Raw genomic sequence first — 17,843 nt, 5'->3', positions numbered from 1 at the left:
ACAGGGTTTAAGAACCACTGGCTTCCATGTTCATTGCTTGTTTGCTTTTTGGGGAGGCTCTTTGAAAATAAGGCTTTATTTTTATTATATCCCCAAGGCTTATTCTCTTTCCTATTTTTTTGGTACCAAACCCCTATTACAATTATATATATATTTTTTATATTTACTTGTATAATTATCTGTCTCCTACATACATTTTAAGGACTAGCACCACGTGTAATTGGTTCATCATATACCTAGTTCATGTCGCAGTATGTAGCACATACAGTTTCCCCAAGTCCTTTTCCTTTTTCTCTCCTAGCCATGCCCACAATTTTTGGATTCCCTCTACTCTATATGGTACTTTTTCTTATATAATACGTCGTTCCTTGGTCTTTCTCTTCTTTCATTAGATGAGATAAATATCATATTTGAAAAAATATAAAGCAAGATGCACCCAAACAGGCAAGGTTATTAGTGTTCTGTGTTAACACCTCTAGGGCCCGGCTTTTATGGCTGCTTAGTGGCTCTAATAAGCTGGTCACAGTAGCATCCACTTAACCCTAAGCTCCTCTGATCAGTGATCCAACTAGTCTTGAACTCTGTCTTCTCTTCCAGGGATACCCATTGCTTGGATGTCAGGTAATCAGCTTTTTACAAATATTTGTTGAAAAAATATTTTATTTTGAGAACTGTATGTTAAAGAGAAATAGCCCTTGGCCTCAAGACTATAAGTCAGATATAATATTTGTAGAACTTCTATAAACCGAAGAGATACTACATATTACTATAAGCATTTTGTATGGAAAACACACCATCTTCTCTCTTGTCTTATAACTGTGTATTTCTTTTAAGCATGTCAGAGAACTCCAAACTGTTTGATTTATATTCTGAAGTGCTGGATATTTTTCATAAAAGGCAAAGTGTGGATAAGAAAAAAAATGACCTTTAAGAAAAGTCACATCCTCAGTAAAACACCCATAGAAATGGAAGCAGTATTGACTCATGTTTGGCTTCTTAAGAATCCATGCTTCAGTCAGCCCATTTTATTTTTTAAAAAGCTTTGACTGGTAATGTACAGGATGATTGCTGTTTCATGTCTTTGTGCCTTTAAATGTCAGTTTCTTTCCTTGCCACTCTCCTCTCTCTTTTTTTTTTTTTTTTTTGCTTGGAAAAGTTATACATATTTTTCAATTCTTAGTATAAGGGAGAACTGTATCAAATACATAGCTCTGACTTCTTTGCCCCCTATACATGCTTTTGTGGTGCTTTTATAGTTTTTCTTGCCTGCCTTCTGGTTTGTAAACATTTTGAGGACAGGGGCCTGTTTACCTTTGTATAACCAGTACATGGCAGTGGGCTCTCAGGTCTGTGGTTGTTGAGTGAATAAATAAAAGCATGCATTCTTTGTATATGTGTGTGTAACATTCCATACATGACTTTGCATACTATACTTTAAAAGATGAGCTACTTAGTGAATTATGAATGCTTCCCAAAATAACCAGTTTATTTGTGGCTGACTATATTTTACATGTTTTATAATTTAAATACATAAATAGTTGAACAGTATAAAAGGAGAAAGGGCCACCGGTGACTGTAAGAACTTTAAAGTCAAAGCCAATTGTAGGGTCTGTTGTGGAACAGTTCTGATGCCTTAATGTTCTGTTGTAGGACTTCAGAGGTTCTGCTTGATTCCGGGACCCTATTTCCAGTATAAAAGATAGCGTGTTTTAGCCACTCCTAAATGTTTGTAGTTACAGCTTCTGAAGTTTGACTAATCGAACCTCTGTGGATGATGCTTCTTTATAACAGAGGTAGTTAAACACTGCTTGTTCCTCTCTCATTGCTGTGGGGCAGAGTGAAAGTCACCCAGAGTGGGAGACGGTAGGTCCTTGTTCTGTTAAGACAGATTTCACTAAAATGTCTGAAGTGGTTGGTGCTTATGGCATTTTTTACACACACACACACACACACACACATTTTCAAGTAGGTGAAAATGTTTCAAAGTGAATATCAAGGGTGGTCTTAAAGAGAAAGAAATATCACAGCTGGGCATTGTTCACTAGGCCGCCAGCGCCTATGTTATTTTGATCAGGTGTCTTTTTAACCAAGTAATGGTGTCATCTCCCCTTCTCCCCGACTGTTACCTTGCCTTACCCCACTGCCTGTTCCCCACTGAAATTTTTATATTCTCAAAATATTGGCTCCAGGGTGGCCACTTAGGTTTGCTGTATTGGAGGAGCTGAGTAAGCCTAGGGAAAAAAGTCAGTTTTCAGAGAGGAGGAACTGAGTTTGTCATAATTGGAATGCTTGAAAGAAGGAGACGAATGAAAAGGAGGAGGAAAAGAATAAAGAATAGGATGTAGGAATATAGCATGTATGATTTCCATTTTTTGACATCCTCAACCATTAAATTTTCCATTATTATCTAAGCCCTTGCTGATCAAGTTTTTAATAAGCGTATTGTTGGTTATAGTTACTTGAGAGCTCAGCTATGTTACAACAGTGGATGAAATTATGTCTCTGTTGTCATGCTGGTAATTTTTTTATTGATTTATCACAAGGCATAATTTTAAGCATTATAGATTTTCTAATGTTTAGTTCTTACTCTGATTTTTTTTTTTTTTTTTTTTTTTTGGCTGCGTTGGGTCTTTGTTGCCGTGCATGGGCTTTCTCTAGTTGTGGCAAGAGGGGGCTACTCTTCGTTGCAGTGCGCGGGCTTCTTATTGCGGTGGCTTCTCGTATTGCGGAGCACGGGCTCTAGGCGCGCAGGCTTCAGAAGTTGTGGCTCGTGGCTCTAGAGCGCAGACTCAGTAGTTGTGGCGCACGGGCTTAGTTGCTCCGTGACATGTGGGATCTTCCTGGACCAGGGCTCGAACCCGTGTCCCCTGCATTAGCAGGCAGATTCTTAACCACTGCGCCACCAGGGAAGTCCCCTGATAATATTTTTATTAAAGGAAATACTTCCAAGATTACTTAGCGATGAAAGATGTAGCATATGTATGTTAATTTTTTAAATTGTAATATTTAGAATGTTATTTATATAGTTGAGTTTTAAATATCTATAATGCTTATTATATGGGAATATTAGTATTTATAAATAAGGTATTTCAAAAGTAATGCATCATTATTTTAACATTTCTGTTCTTATTCTTCTTTCCTTCTTTTTGTCTCTTTTTTTTTTTTTTTTAAAGAATTAATGTGCCATCTGGAAACCTCTGAAATCATGCTATAAAAGGAATTTTGGCTTTTTGGCAACCAGTCATCAGGATATGCTGTGACTGTGCACCTTATCAGAATAATGAAACTTAATTAGAAAGGTGTTTATCTCATATATGTTCCAAAACATTTTCATAATGGGGATTCTTGTATGGACATTGTGGAAATAAAAAAATTATTACTACCCTATCCCAAGGTTAAGGTGGTTAAGTTATCATCATGAGATAGTCCTTGGATCTTAAACAGAAATGTGAATCAAAACCTATGTGGCTAAATGGTTCTGAGCTATTTTTAAACACTATATCCTATTTCTTTTTTCAGTGTTAAAATAAGAATACATTTAGTTTATATGTTTTTCAGAGGGGAGAGTTGCAGTATTACCATGCAATTAGCTTGCTCTGTTCTTCTCTTCTGGAATAATGTAGTCATTGGAACTGTCAGCCAAAGGACCTTTTTTTGGAACTTTTTTTTTTTAACTCTAAAAAGTAACAAGTTTTTAAAATTAACTGAGAGAAAACAGCTGAAAGCATGCATTGAAAGGGTTAAGTCGACATGAAAGAATTCATTTCCACTTTAATGACCTAGCCTTGCTGGGTTAGGACTATGGGGAACATGCTTCTGACTTGTACTCCTATTGCCAATTAACACCTCCTATAACAGGTTGCCTCAGCTAGTCATTGAAGCTCAGACAGTAGAAATAGTTTATATGCAGCTTGTTTTTCACACTAGTTGTTTAATACTCACAAAATTAAAGTATTAAAAGGTTGTTTCTTACCTTGCTGGGTAAGAGATAAACAATACAGTGATAGTTATTTGTGAATGTTTGAATTTGCTTATTTTCTGTTCAGGTTTTTTTTCCCCTTCAGGGGTTATTAACTGAGGAAACTGAAGGTGGTGGTTTCATCAGATTTTAAATTTTTTGACAGAATTTGTCGAGGGTTATGTTGCATACCATAAATTAAGAATTATTTTCTGTCAGCTTTCCAATATATGTTTAGGTTTTATTTTGTTTTTAAAAATATAGTCACCTTCATTTGTTAATAAAACTTGCTTTCTCTTTGTTGAAAAATATTTTAACAGACCTCTAAAAATAATTCTATAATGCAGGACCAAATACCTTAAAACAGCCATTATAAAAATAAATAAGTCCAGGTAATATTTTAATCCTAGAACAACTTTTTAATAAATTTTGAAATGCTTTATGTCATTTCCTAAGGTAACTTTATATTTTTGGGTTTTTTTGGAGTGTTGCAGTTCAGTGATACTACTTATTTTACATTTCTTTTTAAGTGACACTTTGGTTCATGTTTAATCAGCAGGTACTTTAATAACATTATAAAATTGGCTAAATAATTGATACCAGTTCACACTAAGAGAAAGGTGGAGTAATATAACTAATAGTGTTAACATATTTGTTAAAAGGCCTGAGCAGGTAACACTTTGAGGCATTAGTTTTTATCCTGTTATAATGGCAAATGCCTTTTTTTTTTAACACTTAGTCAACAAGGGCTGCCCAAGTAAAAGTCACAGCCTTTTATGCTGGATCAGATTTTAACCTTCTAAATGGGGGGGGGGAACCCACAAAAACACAAAAAAACAACTCATGTCTCATTTAATTTTACCACATTTAAAATTTGTGGGCCTGGATGATAATTTCTGTTTTACTAAATGTGACAGATAAAACTCATTGTACAGAGGTAAATTTGATGGCCTTGTGGGGTCCCTAATAGGTATTATATCACTGGTTAGGTAGATTTTCATGTATGTATAAAGGTCAGTCACACTGCTTGTGCCTATGGCTCACCTATTTTACCCTGCAGTTCTGTTAGATAGCTAACTTATACTCTTAGTCAGTTTAAAGGTATGGATTCCCCCCTACCTCATTTTAAACAAACTTATTTTAAAGAGTTAGGCACTTACTTAAGTGATTTCAGAGTTGTGCCTGTAGGATTTGAGCATTGTGGATTTATATAGCAAAAGTAATTATTTCAGTTTCTTATTTGTATGAGGGGTATGTGCATTTTAGTTCCATGTTTTTTACAGAAATATATAACTAAATCATATTCTAATTTTCAAATTGTTACATTCATTTAAGTTTTAACAGTAGACTATAAAGTTGTAGAACATTCATATATTTCTTATTTTACTTATTTGTTGTCAGTGATGTGTGTGTGTGCTTTTCGTGAAATACAGACCAATTTTCTTTAGTTTTTTATTTTATTTTTTCTTTTGCGTAATACCACTTTAGTTATAAAAGTACCTTCAGTTATTCTCATAGTTGTTTTTAAAGAACCTTGGAGTTAAGTTACATCATGTTCAATCTTTAAAAAAGAATGACTTTCTGTACTTGTTTATTATGGTGGTTAGATAGTTGTTATAAGGTCAATAGAGTTAACTTGAATAGTTCAAACACCATGTAAGTTGGTAATTTTAGAGCTATGCTGTTGATTAAACATCAGAAACATTTTCTTCATTGTTTATTTTTTAGATTAATAACAGCCTAAGCCAATTTTTGAAATTCAAAAAATATTTGGGCCCAGGTTTTCATTTGATTTATATCACTGTATAGTTTTTTACTTTAGTTTACCCAGCATTTAGCTTAGTTTCTTTTTTCTTTAGTTTCTTAAACATAATAAATTCTCAATAAATGAAAGGTATTTGAAAGTAATTCAAATTCTGTACATTTATTCAAATTTTTTTCATCCTGTGAATGGAACACATGTAATTTGTCATTGTATGTGATCACCATATGTCCATTTTAGTTGAATGTAAACATAGACTAACTAGTTGATTTAAATCTAACATTAAAGTTTGTATCACTTTCTACTTGTGAAATCTTTTGTTTCTCATTAAAGTCATAGGATTATAAATATGAGACATGAGGGCAGGGGTAAAGGGACGTGGAAACTTTCTGTGGGTGAGGAATAAAAACCATCCTATATCTCTTTTCCTGGGTGGCACCTCCCAATCCTGGAAGTCCCTTTCTGTGCCCATTACCACTTCATTACCCTGACTGCTCCTACTCTGTACATTTCTCCTCCTTGAATCACCCTGACTCACACGTGTTTTTTCTTAAGTTATTTAACATTTGATATAGAGCTATACCTCGATATCTTTATTTGCCTAGGGTATAGCCATCTTGCACCTCAAGTATCTTGAAAATTCTTACTTGATATCTCTGCTTCTGTAATGAACTAGTGTCCTACTTTTGTTGTTGTGCATATTTACTCAGTTCTTTAAAATACATTAAAGTGATACTCAAATAATTTGGTGTGCTGACATATGTACAACCATGATTTAATTGTTTGAATAAGGTGATATGTTTGTGAACTGTGCTTGCCTTACTATTTTTCTATCATTTGTATGCTGTGATTAAAAAAAAAAAGCCCCAAATGTTGTGTAACTTGTTTCCTACAGTATATTTTAATAAAAAGGCATATTTTTGTTTTCACAGTAGTGTACATACTATGTTATAAGTAAATTCAGTAGTGCCTTTTGGTCAGCCAAGCCCCCTGTGCCCATCTAGACTTCAGAAAATAAAGGGAGGCCCAGAAGTGTTCCCCGTTCTTAGTGGGCATACTAACTGCTTTTAGGTAGGAAGAGCATCCCAAGACTTATTTCCATTTTCTTTAGTAGGAAATGGCTCCAGGTGGAAGAGGATTCTAAAATTGTAAACAATGGAAAGGAACTAAGCTTCCAGAATAAAAGTATATTTGGGCATATGAAAAAGGGATGGTATGCTGTAGTGGAAAGGCCACATGGCTAGAAGTCAGAGACTGCATTTCATTCCTGATGATCTGTGCCAATGTGTGTTTCGTCTGCCTTTCCATTTACGTTATAAGCTTCTTGAAGCCTTCATTTAACCATACAGCTGTAGTACTAGGCACATGGTAAGTACTTAAATATTATTTGGAGCCTGGGCTTGATCTCTGCCTCACATTTGAAAAATGATAAATTTTTTCAGAGCCTGAAAAAGAAAGTCCAGATTTTCTCTGAGAAGACCATGTGGACCTTTGAATGAATTGGAAAACTTCAGGTTAAACAAAGATAAACAGAATTTTTCCACTCCAGGATTTTTCTTAGAGCCTCTAATATTCTAACATACAACATAAATTGGGGGGTAGGGTGGATATTCATTATATCCCAAACTTACTTAACTAGGAGTGAACTCTATGGATGGTATTTTCTTGAAACTCTTTCCCCAAAAATGAGTATTTTAAAAATCTCTGTCACACTGCAGAATAACAAAGAATTGATAAAACTTGGTGATATATTGACTATAAGGACTGAAGGAGAGTAAATGAAAATTTTGCCTAGGTTTCTAGTTTGAGACTCAAGATAATTATAAGTTGGGAAGGTTAGTTTGCAGAGAAACATGGTGAGTTTGATTTTTGAAGATGTTTAATTTGAGATGTCTCCCTTAGGAAATAATGTGATGATTGGTAGTATTACTAAGTGAGGAGGGAACCCTTAAAAAAATATCATCTGATTTAATTAGTCATCAGATACTTGAACCCCTCTGTAACATTTTCCCCAATATGAACCACTTATGTTTGCATAACTCCAGTTACAGGGGACTCATTAACTGGAGCTCTTCTTTAGATAGCTTGGACCAATACAAGATTTTTCTTATATTGAAGCCAAATTCAATCTCCCCATAGCTTCATTCCATTAGTCCATAGTTCTACAAATTATATAGTCTAAATCAGTGGTTCTCAAATTTTAGCAAGCATCAGAATCACCTGGAGGGCTTTCTAAAAACCAAGATTTCTGGACTCTGCCCCCAGAATTTCTGATTCAGTAGGAATGTGTGTTTATAACAAATTCCCAGGTGGTGCTGGTGCATCTGGTTTAGGGACTGCACTTTGAGAGCTATTAGTCTGAACTTTGTCTGACAGCTTTTCATATATTTGAAGACAGTTGTTTTGTATCTTGTCTTTTCCAAGCTTTATTAAGTTCTTTGGAATATTTCCTATATATCATGACTTTAAGTCACTTTTCCATACTTGGTAGCTCAGATTCTGAGAGTGAAGAACTCTGGAGTAGAATCCTTTACATACAGTCAGGAGCCAACCATAAAAAGACCTCATGGTTCAGTGCTCTAAAATACTTTGCACTGGTAAATGTTGAAACTTGTGTGGTGTCTTATAGGTTAGTTCCTAATTTACCTCTGTTTGTTATCATGGCCTTCAGGATGGGAGAGGAATCTGCCTCCATGTGAATGTACTTCACAGCCATACTCCTTTTTATTAGCTTTCTTTTTAAATTAAGGGAAGTTTCCTTCAATATTGTAAGTTAAAAATACTCAATATAGCAGCAGGCTAGGGTACTTTTTTTTTTTTTTTTTGGCGGTACGCGGGCCTCTCACTGTTGTGGCCTCTCCCATTGCGGAGCACAGGCTCCGGACACACAGGCTCAGCGGCCATGGCTCACGGGCCCAGCTGCTCCGCGGCATGTGGGATCCTCCCGGACCAGGGCACGAACCCGTGTCCCCTGCGTCGGCAGGCGGACTCTCAACCACTGCCCCACTAGGGAAGCCCAAGCTAGGGTACTTTTAACTTAAGGTAATATTGCTGATTAAGATGGCTAGAGTCATCTGAGATCTCAGAGAAAGGAGCTTTCAACAATATTTTTAAATTATTGGTTGTTATTTGTTCTTAGGTTTATCTGCATTATTAAAAGAACTATCATGAATATTGTGGTTCAAGCAAACATCACTGTTTATTTACTTAAATAATTTCTAGGAGTGCAAAAGCGGGTTAAAAAGTTTGTACAGTTGTAAGGCTCTTGATATACATTGCTCAGTTGCTTTTCTGATAGTTTGTACTAATTCACGTTTCCACCAGTAGTGCTGAGAGTGTCTCTTTTATCACACCCGCTCCAAAATTGGGCATTGTAAAGCTTGTTTGATAGGAAAACAACAGCAACAACAATGTCTTAATGTGTTAATTGGCATTTCTTAATTAAAGGAGGTCAACTAGTGAGGTTGAATATTTTTCATATTTATTTCATTATTTCTTATGTAATTAGTTGCTTTATATTCTTTGCCCATGTTTCCATTAAGATTTTAGTATTTCGTTAACTTGGGTATTGACTTTTTGTCATAAATGGGGCAACTATTTTTTCAGGGTTTTTTTTTTTTTTTTCCTTTTAACTTTTTTAGTACAGGTATACCTCATTTTATTGAGCTTCACTTTATTGTGCTTTGCAGATAATTGTGTTTACAAATTGAAGGTTTGTGGCAACCCTGCCTCCAGCAAATCTGTTGGTGCCATTTTTCTAACAGCATTTGCTCACTTCGTGTCTCTGTGTCATGTTTTGGTAATTCTCAATATTTCAAACCCTCCACCAGCAGAAAGATTATGACTCACTGAAGGCTCAGATGATGGTTAGCATTTTTTTTAGCACTAAAGTATTTTTAAATTAAGGTATGCACATTGTTTTTTTAAACATAATGCTATTGCACAGTTAGTAGGCAACAGTATAGTGTAAACATAACTTTTATATGCACTGAGAGACCAAAAAATTCATGTGACTTTCATTATTGTAATATTCACTATATTGGAGCGGTCTGGAATTGAACTCATAGTATCTCCAAGGTATGCCTGTATTCAGAAATTTTAGATTATATTGTCAGCTTTATATATTTTTTTTGTTCAGTTGGGTTTGTAACTAGAATGTATTTCCTCGCCCAGGTCAAATTTATTTATTTATTTAGTTATACTGAAATATTATCCATTAGTAAACAGTAACTTTCCATACTCCCCTCCATGCAGCCCCTAGCAGCCATCATTATATTTTCTGTCTTTATGATTTTTGTTTGTTTGTTTGTTTTGTTTTGTTTTGTTTTTTTTGCGGTACACGGGCCTCTCACTGCTGTAGCCTCTCCCGCCGCGGAGCACAGGCTCCGGATGTGCAGGCCCAGCGGCCACAGCCCGTGGGCCCAGCCGCTCCATGGCATGCGGGATCCTCCTGGACCGGGGCACGAACCCGCATCCCCTGCATCGGCAGGCGGATTCTCAACCACTGCGCCACCAGGGAAGCCCAGTATTTGTCTTTTTTGATTGGCTATTTGACTTAGCATAGTGTCCTCAAGGTTCATCCATGTTGTAGCATATTGCAGAATTTCCTTCCTTTTTAAGACTGAATAATATTCCATTGTGTATGTGTATACCACATTTTGCTTATCCATTCATCCATTGGTGGACACTTGGGTTGCTTCTACTTTTTAGCTCTTGTGAGTAACGTTGCTGTGAACATTGGTGTACAGACATCTCTTTGAGAACCTGCTTTCATTTCGGGGGGTTATATACCCAGAAGTTGAATTGCCAGATCTTACAGTATTCAATTTTTAACTTTCTGAGAAACCACCATACTGTTTTTCACAGTGGCTGTACCATTTTATATTCCCACCGGCAGTGCATGAGGTTTTCCGTTTCTTCACATCCTTGCCAATACTTGTTTTCTGTTTTGTTTTGTTTTTTATTAGTAGCCATACTAATAGGTGTAAGGTGGTATCTCCTTGTAGTTTTGATTTGCATATCTCCAATGATTAGTGATGTTGAGCATCTTTTCATGTGCTTACTGCCCATTTATATATCTTCTTTGGAGAAATGTCTATTCAAATCCTTTGCCCATTTTTAAATCAGGTTTTTGGTTGTTTTAGGAGTTCGCTATGTATTTTGGATATATAATTTGCAAATATTGTCTTGGCACCCTTGACACTCTTATTAAAAAATCATTTGACCCATATATGCAAGGGTTTATTTCTGAGCTCTCTGTTCAGTTCCATTGGTCTATGTGTCTGTTTTTATGCCAATACCACATTGTTTTGATTACTGTAGCTTTGTAGTAATTTTGAAATCAGGAAGTCTGAGTCCTCCAGTTTTGTTCTTTTTCAAGATTGTTTGGCTGTTCAGGGTCCCTTGAGATTCCATATGAATTTTAGGATGGGTTTTCTATTTTTGCAAAAGTTGTCATTGAAATTTTGACAGAGATTGCTTTGAATCCATAGATCCCTTTGAGTAGTTTTGACATTTGAACAATATTAAGTCTTCCAGTCCATGAACATGAGATGTGTTTCCATTTATTTATGTCTTCTTTAATTTCTTGCAGCATTATTTTGTGGTTTTCATTGTATAAGACTTTCATCTTCTTGGTTAATTCCAAGTATTTTATTCTTTTTGATGCTACTGTAAATGAAATTATTTTTGTAATATCTTTTTCAGATTGTTCATTATTTGTATGTAGAATTGCATGGTTTTTTGAATGTTGCCTTTGTATCCTGCTACTTTACTGAATTCACTTATTAGATCTAATGTCCTTTTTGTGGATTCTTTAGGCTTTTCTTTTTTTTTGCGGTACGCGGGTCTCTCACTGTTGTGGCCTCTCCCGTTGCGGAGCACAGGCTCCAGACGCGCAGGCTCAGTGGCCATGGCTCATGGGCCCAGCCGCTCCGCAGCATTGGGATCTTCCCGGACTGGGGCACGAACCTGTGTCCCCTGCATCGGCAGGCGGACTCTCAACCACTGCGCCACCAGGGAAGCCCTAGACTTTTCTTTGTATAAGATCATATCATCTGCAAACAGAGATAATTTTCCTTTCTAACTTGAGTGCCTTTTATTTCTCTTTCTTGCCTAATTGCTCTGGCTAGAACTTCCGGTACTATGTTGGATAGATGTGGTGAAAGCAGGCATCCTTGCCTTGTTCCCCATCTTAGAGGAAATGCTTTCAGTCTTTCACCAACATGGGACATTATGTTCACTGTGGATGTTTCATCTATGGCTTTTATTATGTTGAGGTAGTTTTCTTCTATACCTAGTTTGTTGAGTGTTTTTTTCATGAAAGAGTGTTGAATTTTGTCAAATGCTTCTTCTGCATCAATTGAGATGATCATGTGGGGTTTTTTTTCCCCCTTCATTCTGTTGATGTGGTGTATTACATTGGCCAGTTTTTGTTTGTTGAACCATCCTTGCATTGCAAGTTTTAATCCCACTCGGTCATGTGTATAGATAGTCCTTTGAATATGCTACTGAGTTCTGTTTGTTAGTATTTTGTAAGGATTTTTGCATCGATGTTCATAAGAGATACTGGTCTGTCTGTAGTTTTCTTTTCTTGTAGTGTCTTTGGTTTTGGTATCAGGGTAATGCTGGCTGGCCTCATAGAATGAATTAGGAGGTGTTCCCTTCACCAATATTTTTATCATGGTTTTGGTTATGATTTGATTTTTTTTTAATGTAAATCATTGATCTATCTGGGTAGTGATAATGTGACATGGAGAAACAAATTTAGTTTTAAATGTTTTCCATATTGAACAGTTAAAAAAGAAAAGATAAAGTAGAATATGTTCAATTCTATGGTAATAACTTTGAATCTAAATGAAACGAAACTTTCTGGAACAATATAATATTCCATCTAGTTTCAAGACAGGTAACCTGAATTTGTTAATACCACTGCAGATGTTATAAAAATTAGCTCCAAAATCAGCATCAGAGCCAAATGTTTCATTAGTGAACTTGTCCAAATTTAAATCTGAAGACATAGATAATTTAGTATATATACGTTTTATTACAACATAGAAAATGGGAAGTTGTAAAACTTTCCAATTCATTTTATACATCTAGCATAATGATATCAAAACCTGACAAATTTAACAGAAAAAAAGAAAATGTCAGGTCAGTCTCACTCATAATAATATATATAGTAATATAAATAAAAATTATATATAAATATATTTTAAGTTTTAGTATAAAAATAGTAAATTAAACTTGAACAATTTATCCTGGAAAGGTGGTTTAATACTAGGAAATCTATTAATGTAACACATCACTGAAGAAAGACAAGGTAAGTAAAATATAGTGGCCATTGTGGCTTCTTTTGCAAAAAGAAATAGCTGTGTCACTGACAAATCTCACCAATCCTTTTGTTTTGTTTTAATTATTATTTGTAAGCAGCATATACATGAATTTCCATTTTAAACTCATTATAGAAGGCCTTTAACAGGGGACTTTACCTCATTTATACCTCATTTATATTTTTTCATTTCATTTTCATTTCATATTTTTTATTGTCAGTGTTGTGTTAGCTTTTTCTTCTTCAGAGATTTGGTAAGGTGTATATTCAGTTGTAATGTTTATTGTGGTTACTTTAAATTTGTTCAGAAGACTCTCAAATCCATATTTCTGTAATAGTCTAAGTCAACACTTAAACAGATCTCTTTTTTCCCCTCCTATATGTCAAACAGAGAGTTTTGTATACTTCATTTCTCTCCATCGCCCTATATAGTTATTGGGTGAGATCTGTGGTTTTGAACTCTGGTTATTTATGTTATTTAGCTCTCTCTGTTTTTAACTGCTTTCAGTGGTCTTAACAAATTGTTTTGTATAATGGCTTTTCCATTTTTAATTTTCTATTTTTGATTTGTGGGGCCTCAACTGGATCATTTATTCAAAAAGTTCTTTGAAGGAAGATACATGGAATCATATTTTCTGAGCCCTTGTGTATATAGTAATATATTTGTGGGCCTTCAGACATTTTTTTTTTCATAGAGTGTAATGTTTTTGACTCCACAGGGTATCTCTCTTAAAAGTCTGAAACTTTGTTTCATTGTTTTCTGCCATTTAATGTTGCAAAGAAATACAAAGTCAACTGAGGTGCATTTTTTTCTTCAGGTTATGTAGTTTTTCTATTTGTATGGTTTTAGAAATTTTGCTTTATTCATGTAGTTAAGATTTACCTAAGACTTTACAATGTATATAACACTTTTCTTCATTGATTATTGCCTGACATTTAGTGATGCAAAAGTTGAATTGTTTTTCATTCAAGAAAGTTTTCTTCAGCTTTGTCTTATTGATGCTTTCCATTTCTTATTTTATTCTTAGGATCAACTGTATTTCTTAGCTTACATCTCCTTCCTTTCTCCTCTAGTATTATATTTTTAATAGTTTTCATCTGTAACTTTTTTACTCTACATTCTAAGACATCTTCAAAAGTTTATGTTCTGTATCACTGAATTAAACTTGTCATAGTGTTATTTTTACCCTTGTTTACTCCAGTGTAACTTTAATTCTTAACTGTTTTTCATCTTTTCATCTTGGTCTATCTTCCAATGTTCTATTTCAAAGATAAGAAATCGTCTTGTATTCTGCTGGTGCCAAATAGTTTTCCAGAATTTTGTATATGATTCCTATTTTTAAATGACTTTCCTCTCTTTGAATTATCTGAATGCTATTCCTCAGGAGTGTTTGCTGAAAGGCAATGTATGTAAATTGTACATTGCTCCACAGTTTTCTCAACTCAGGTCATCTGTGATCTACAGCTGTACTGGCTCTTACATAACTGTTTTAGCTCAGTTTCCAAGATATTTAATGGGGTTTTCTTCATTGCCTGGTTGTGTGCTATTCTGAACAGGTGAGCATGATGATAGAAAAATGATAGCATCTGCTCCAGAAATCCTTAACACATGTTCCATAGACAGTGTTTTACATGGGTTACTCTTTTTTTTTTTTTTTCTTTAGGTTGCAGTTCACTGCTACAAACCCTTCTCTACTTCTTGTCAAGTTGTTTTCTGGGAAATTTATTCTAACTAGATCAAGAAACAGAGTAGTAATAGAGTGAGAAGGGTAACAGGAAATATCACTGGCTGCTGTCTCAAAAAGCAACAATAGAGAAGCCAGCTACATGGTTTTCTGTTAGTATGTTTCTGAACCAGAAGAACATAGTGAGAGAGGAGCTAGCGATCTTTGTACTTGCTTGCATATGGCTTGCTCTCTCTCCCAGGGTAACTGGTGGGTATTTTCCCTTCCTGTTCCATTGGCTTGCACTACCTTAACTTTTTCATTCTTTTTTTCCAACCAATAATTAGTGAGTTCTGTGTGCCAGGCACTTTGCTAGGTACTGGATATATATAATGCTGAACAAAACAGTGTTTCTTCTTTCATTGATGGCAGAAATAGTTTTTGAACTTTGTCAGTAGTGCATTTTGGTGATGATGTGATGTTTTATTTCCCTATTCTTTTTTTTTTCTTAATAAGTATTTCCTGGCACATTGAGAAAGGCTGTATTAATAACTCTAGCCTAGATATCAGTTTTAACTTTTGTCATGGGCATTTTTTAAGTTGTTCTGAATTAGGAAATAACTTTTATGAATACAGTGTTCATTATCCTGACCTTAGGGTATTATTTCCCCAAAAACATCTTGTGACAACTAATTTACTATTTCTTCTCTTTTTTTCTTAAACTTTTTTAACTTTTTTAATTAGATGAATAAAATTATCATATCAACAAAATTATCTTGTTTTATGTGGTGACCTCAACAAATGTTTTGGCATGATAGCACTTTAGCTTACCTTAGAATTTTCGTATCTATTTGAAAGGCAAGCAGTAAAGCTGCATTAGGTGATAACAATGAAGAATTCGTTTCTTTTTAAAATACGTTACCTGACATGTATTTTTAAACATAAAATTTGAAGGATTGAAGGATTTTATTTTTCTCACCACTTTGTATATAAGGAAATAGAGGTAATTTTTGTATGTGATGCTTATATTTAGAGAAAACTTATTCTAGAACTTTTCATACTCAGTGCTTCCAGTAAGTATTATGAGCTTTTAAACAAAACAAAACATCACAGAATTTGGCATATAGACAAGAAGCACAAAGTACACACAGACCTATAAGTGTGAAATGTAATGAGGAAAGCAATTTTTTAATTTTAGTAATAAGCAAATCCATGAAAGCAAGATAGAATATTGACTTACAATTTAGATAGCTAACGTGTTCATTATGTAATTGTAATAGAGTTATTGTTGAGGAAAGGGAACTTTAAGCAAAACAGGACCTGGCAATTAAAAGTCACATCTCTCGGGCTTCCCTGGTGGCGCAGTGGTTGAGAGTCCGCCTGCCGATGCAGGGGACACGGGTTCGTGCCCTGGTCCAGGAGGATCCCGCATGCCGCGGAGCTGCTGGGCCCGTGAGCCATGGCCGCTGAGCCTGCGTGTCCGGAGCCTGTGCTCCGCAACGGGAGAGGCCACAGCAGTGAGAGGCCCGCGTACCGGGAAAAAAAAAAAAAAGTCACATCTCATTTTAGTTTCCCAGGACTGCTCAGTATTAAAAAACAAGAAGCTTTCCATGTGCACTGATTGGGGCAGAATTAAATTTATAAGATTGTAGTCATCTTGAGGGTAAGGACTATATCTAAATTACTTTGTGTGGCAGAATGTTACACTAAATAGTGGTTTGGTGATTTTGATAAAGAAGATAGAATCCTTAGGGGGAAACATAGTATCTTCTTAGGCTGTAATAAGATTAATAGTAATATTTGTTTTAAAGGTAGTTGTCAGGATTTGGAAGTATTTTCATGTTAGCTATACCAGTCTCAACCAGTTTGTTCACATCTGGGGCAGTTGTGTTAAATTTGATATTGTATAGGGGAGGGGAACAACTTCATCAGGTGAAGTGAAGAGCATGTTGTTCACAGCTCTTTCACCTAGGGATTAGAAGTCTTCTCTGCCCCTCAACCCCCGCCCCATACCTAAGTTTCTGCAGAGATCCCATAGCCCTAATCTACATGCTGTCTTTAGCTGAAAATCAGGCTCAGAGAATTTACTGTTCGTGTTGGTCCTTCAGTTAATCAGTTTACATTCACGTTGGGGTAAGAAACATAGCTAATTGGTGCATTATAGTTATTTTGTAGTGGAGGTAAATTAGCATCGCTGAAAGATTCAAGCATTCTGTCCATTGGACACTTACCTGAGTACTAAGTTTGATGTTTTCTACAGGTTTGATATTTACAAGCTTGTTTTGATTGTGTTGTAGCTGAATACTTAACATGTTTCCCCTAAACTCTTTTAAAACAATCATGTTTAAATAACTTGTAACTTTTAAATTTTAAACTCATAAGTTCTTTGTATTTATAATGATTTGTATGCTTGTTTCTAGGGCCCACCTACAGATGCTCCTGCAGTGGACACAGCAGAACAAGTCTATATCTCTTCCCTGGCACTGTTAAAAGTAAGTGTTGAATGGAGTTACTTGCTTCAGAGAGTTCAGCTACTTTCTCTCTTTTACTTCGGAATATTTTTCACGTTAACCCTCTCGCACATAAGCTGTTGTTTTAGGTGCATGTATAAAATAGAGTGTTTTATTTCCACTGAAACACAATTAAGTTATTAATTTAAAAGGGGGGTGGGTCCAAAGATCTCAAAGCTTTGTGTCTATATATCTTCCTCTTTACAGATGTTAAAACATGGTCGTGCTGGGGTTCCAATGGAAGTTATGGGTCTCATGCTTGGAGAATTTGTTGATGATTACACCGTCAGAGTGATTGACGTGTTTGCTATGCCACAGTCAGGAACAGTGAGTACTTTTTTGGTTGCCTGATGCAAGTAAACGTGTTTCTTTTCTCTTTTCTTTTCCTGTGTAAAATAACTCTCATCATATTGTAATTTTCTCTTTCTGATAGAAAAATTCATTATAAGATTAATGATAGAAATTTTTAGACTGTATTGAATCAAATCATTGATCTTTTAAATGCATTATGAATTCCTTGTAGATCCACAAATTGAGTGATGCTAACATTTAATCCCTTTACTTGTTCTTTCAGCTTTAACTAGCATAGTGTACTGGATTTATAAGTTAGTTACCTTAA

At 35.2% G+C, this 17,843-nt stretch overlaps 1 protein-coding gene across 3 annotated transcripts in view; it reads left to right on the top strand.

Moving 5' to 3' along the window:
- Window positions 1-17,843, top strand: part of PSMD14 (proteasome 26S subunit, non-ATPase 14) — a 93,761-nt gene that overhangs the window by 35,876 nt on the left and 40,042 nt on the right. For all 3 annotated transcript variants that reach the window (XM_029225629.1, XM_029225630.1, XM_029225628.1), the window contains 2 exons: window positions 17,135-17,206; window positions 17,432-17,551. In XM_029225629.1, the coding sequence (XP_029081462.1) occupies window positions 17,432-17,551 (120 nt within the window). In that variant the 5' untranslated portion in view covers window positions 17,135-17,206. The remainder of the gene's footprint in view (window positions 1-17,134; window positions 17,207-17,431; window positions 17,552-17,843) is intronic.

The sequence above is a fragment of the Monodon monoceros genome, unplaced genomic scaffold (assembly GCF_005190385.1).
Source record: "Monodon monoceros isolate NGI ecotype Baffin Bay Population unplaced genomic scaffold, NGI_Narwhal_1 Super_Scaffold_16, whole genome shotgun sequence".
In the NCBI taxonomy this organism is placed as follows: domain Eukaryota; kingdom Metazoa; phylum Chordata; class Mammalia; order Artiodactyla; family Monodontidae; genus Monodon; species Monodon monoceros.
The sequence above is the reverse complement of the archived record's forward strand: the minus strand, read 5'-3'. Positions and strand labels throughout refer to the sequence as shown.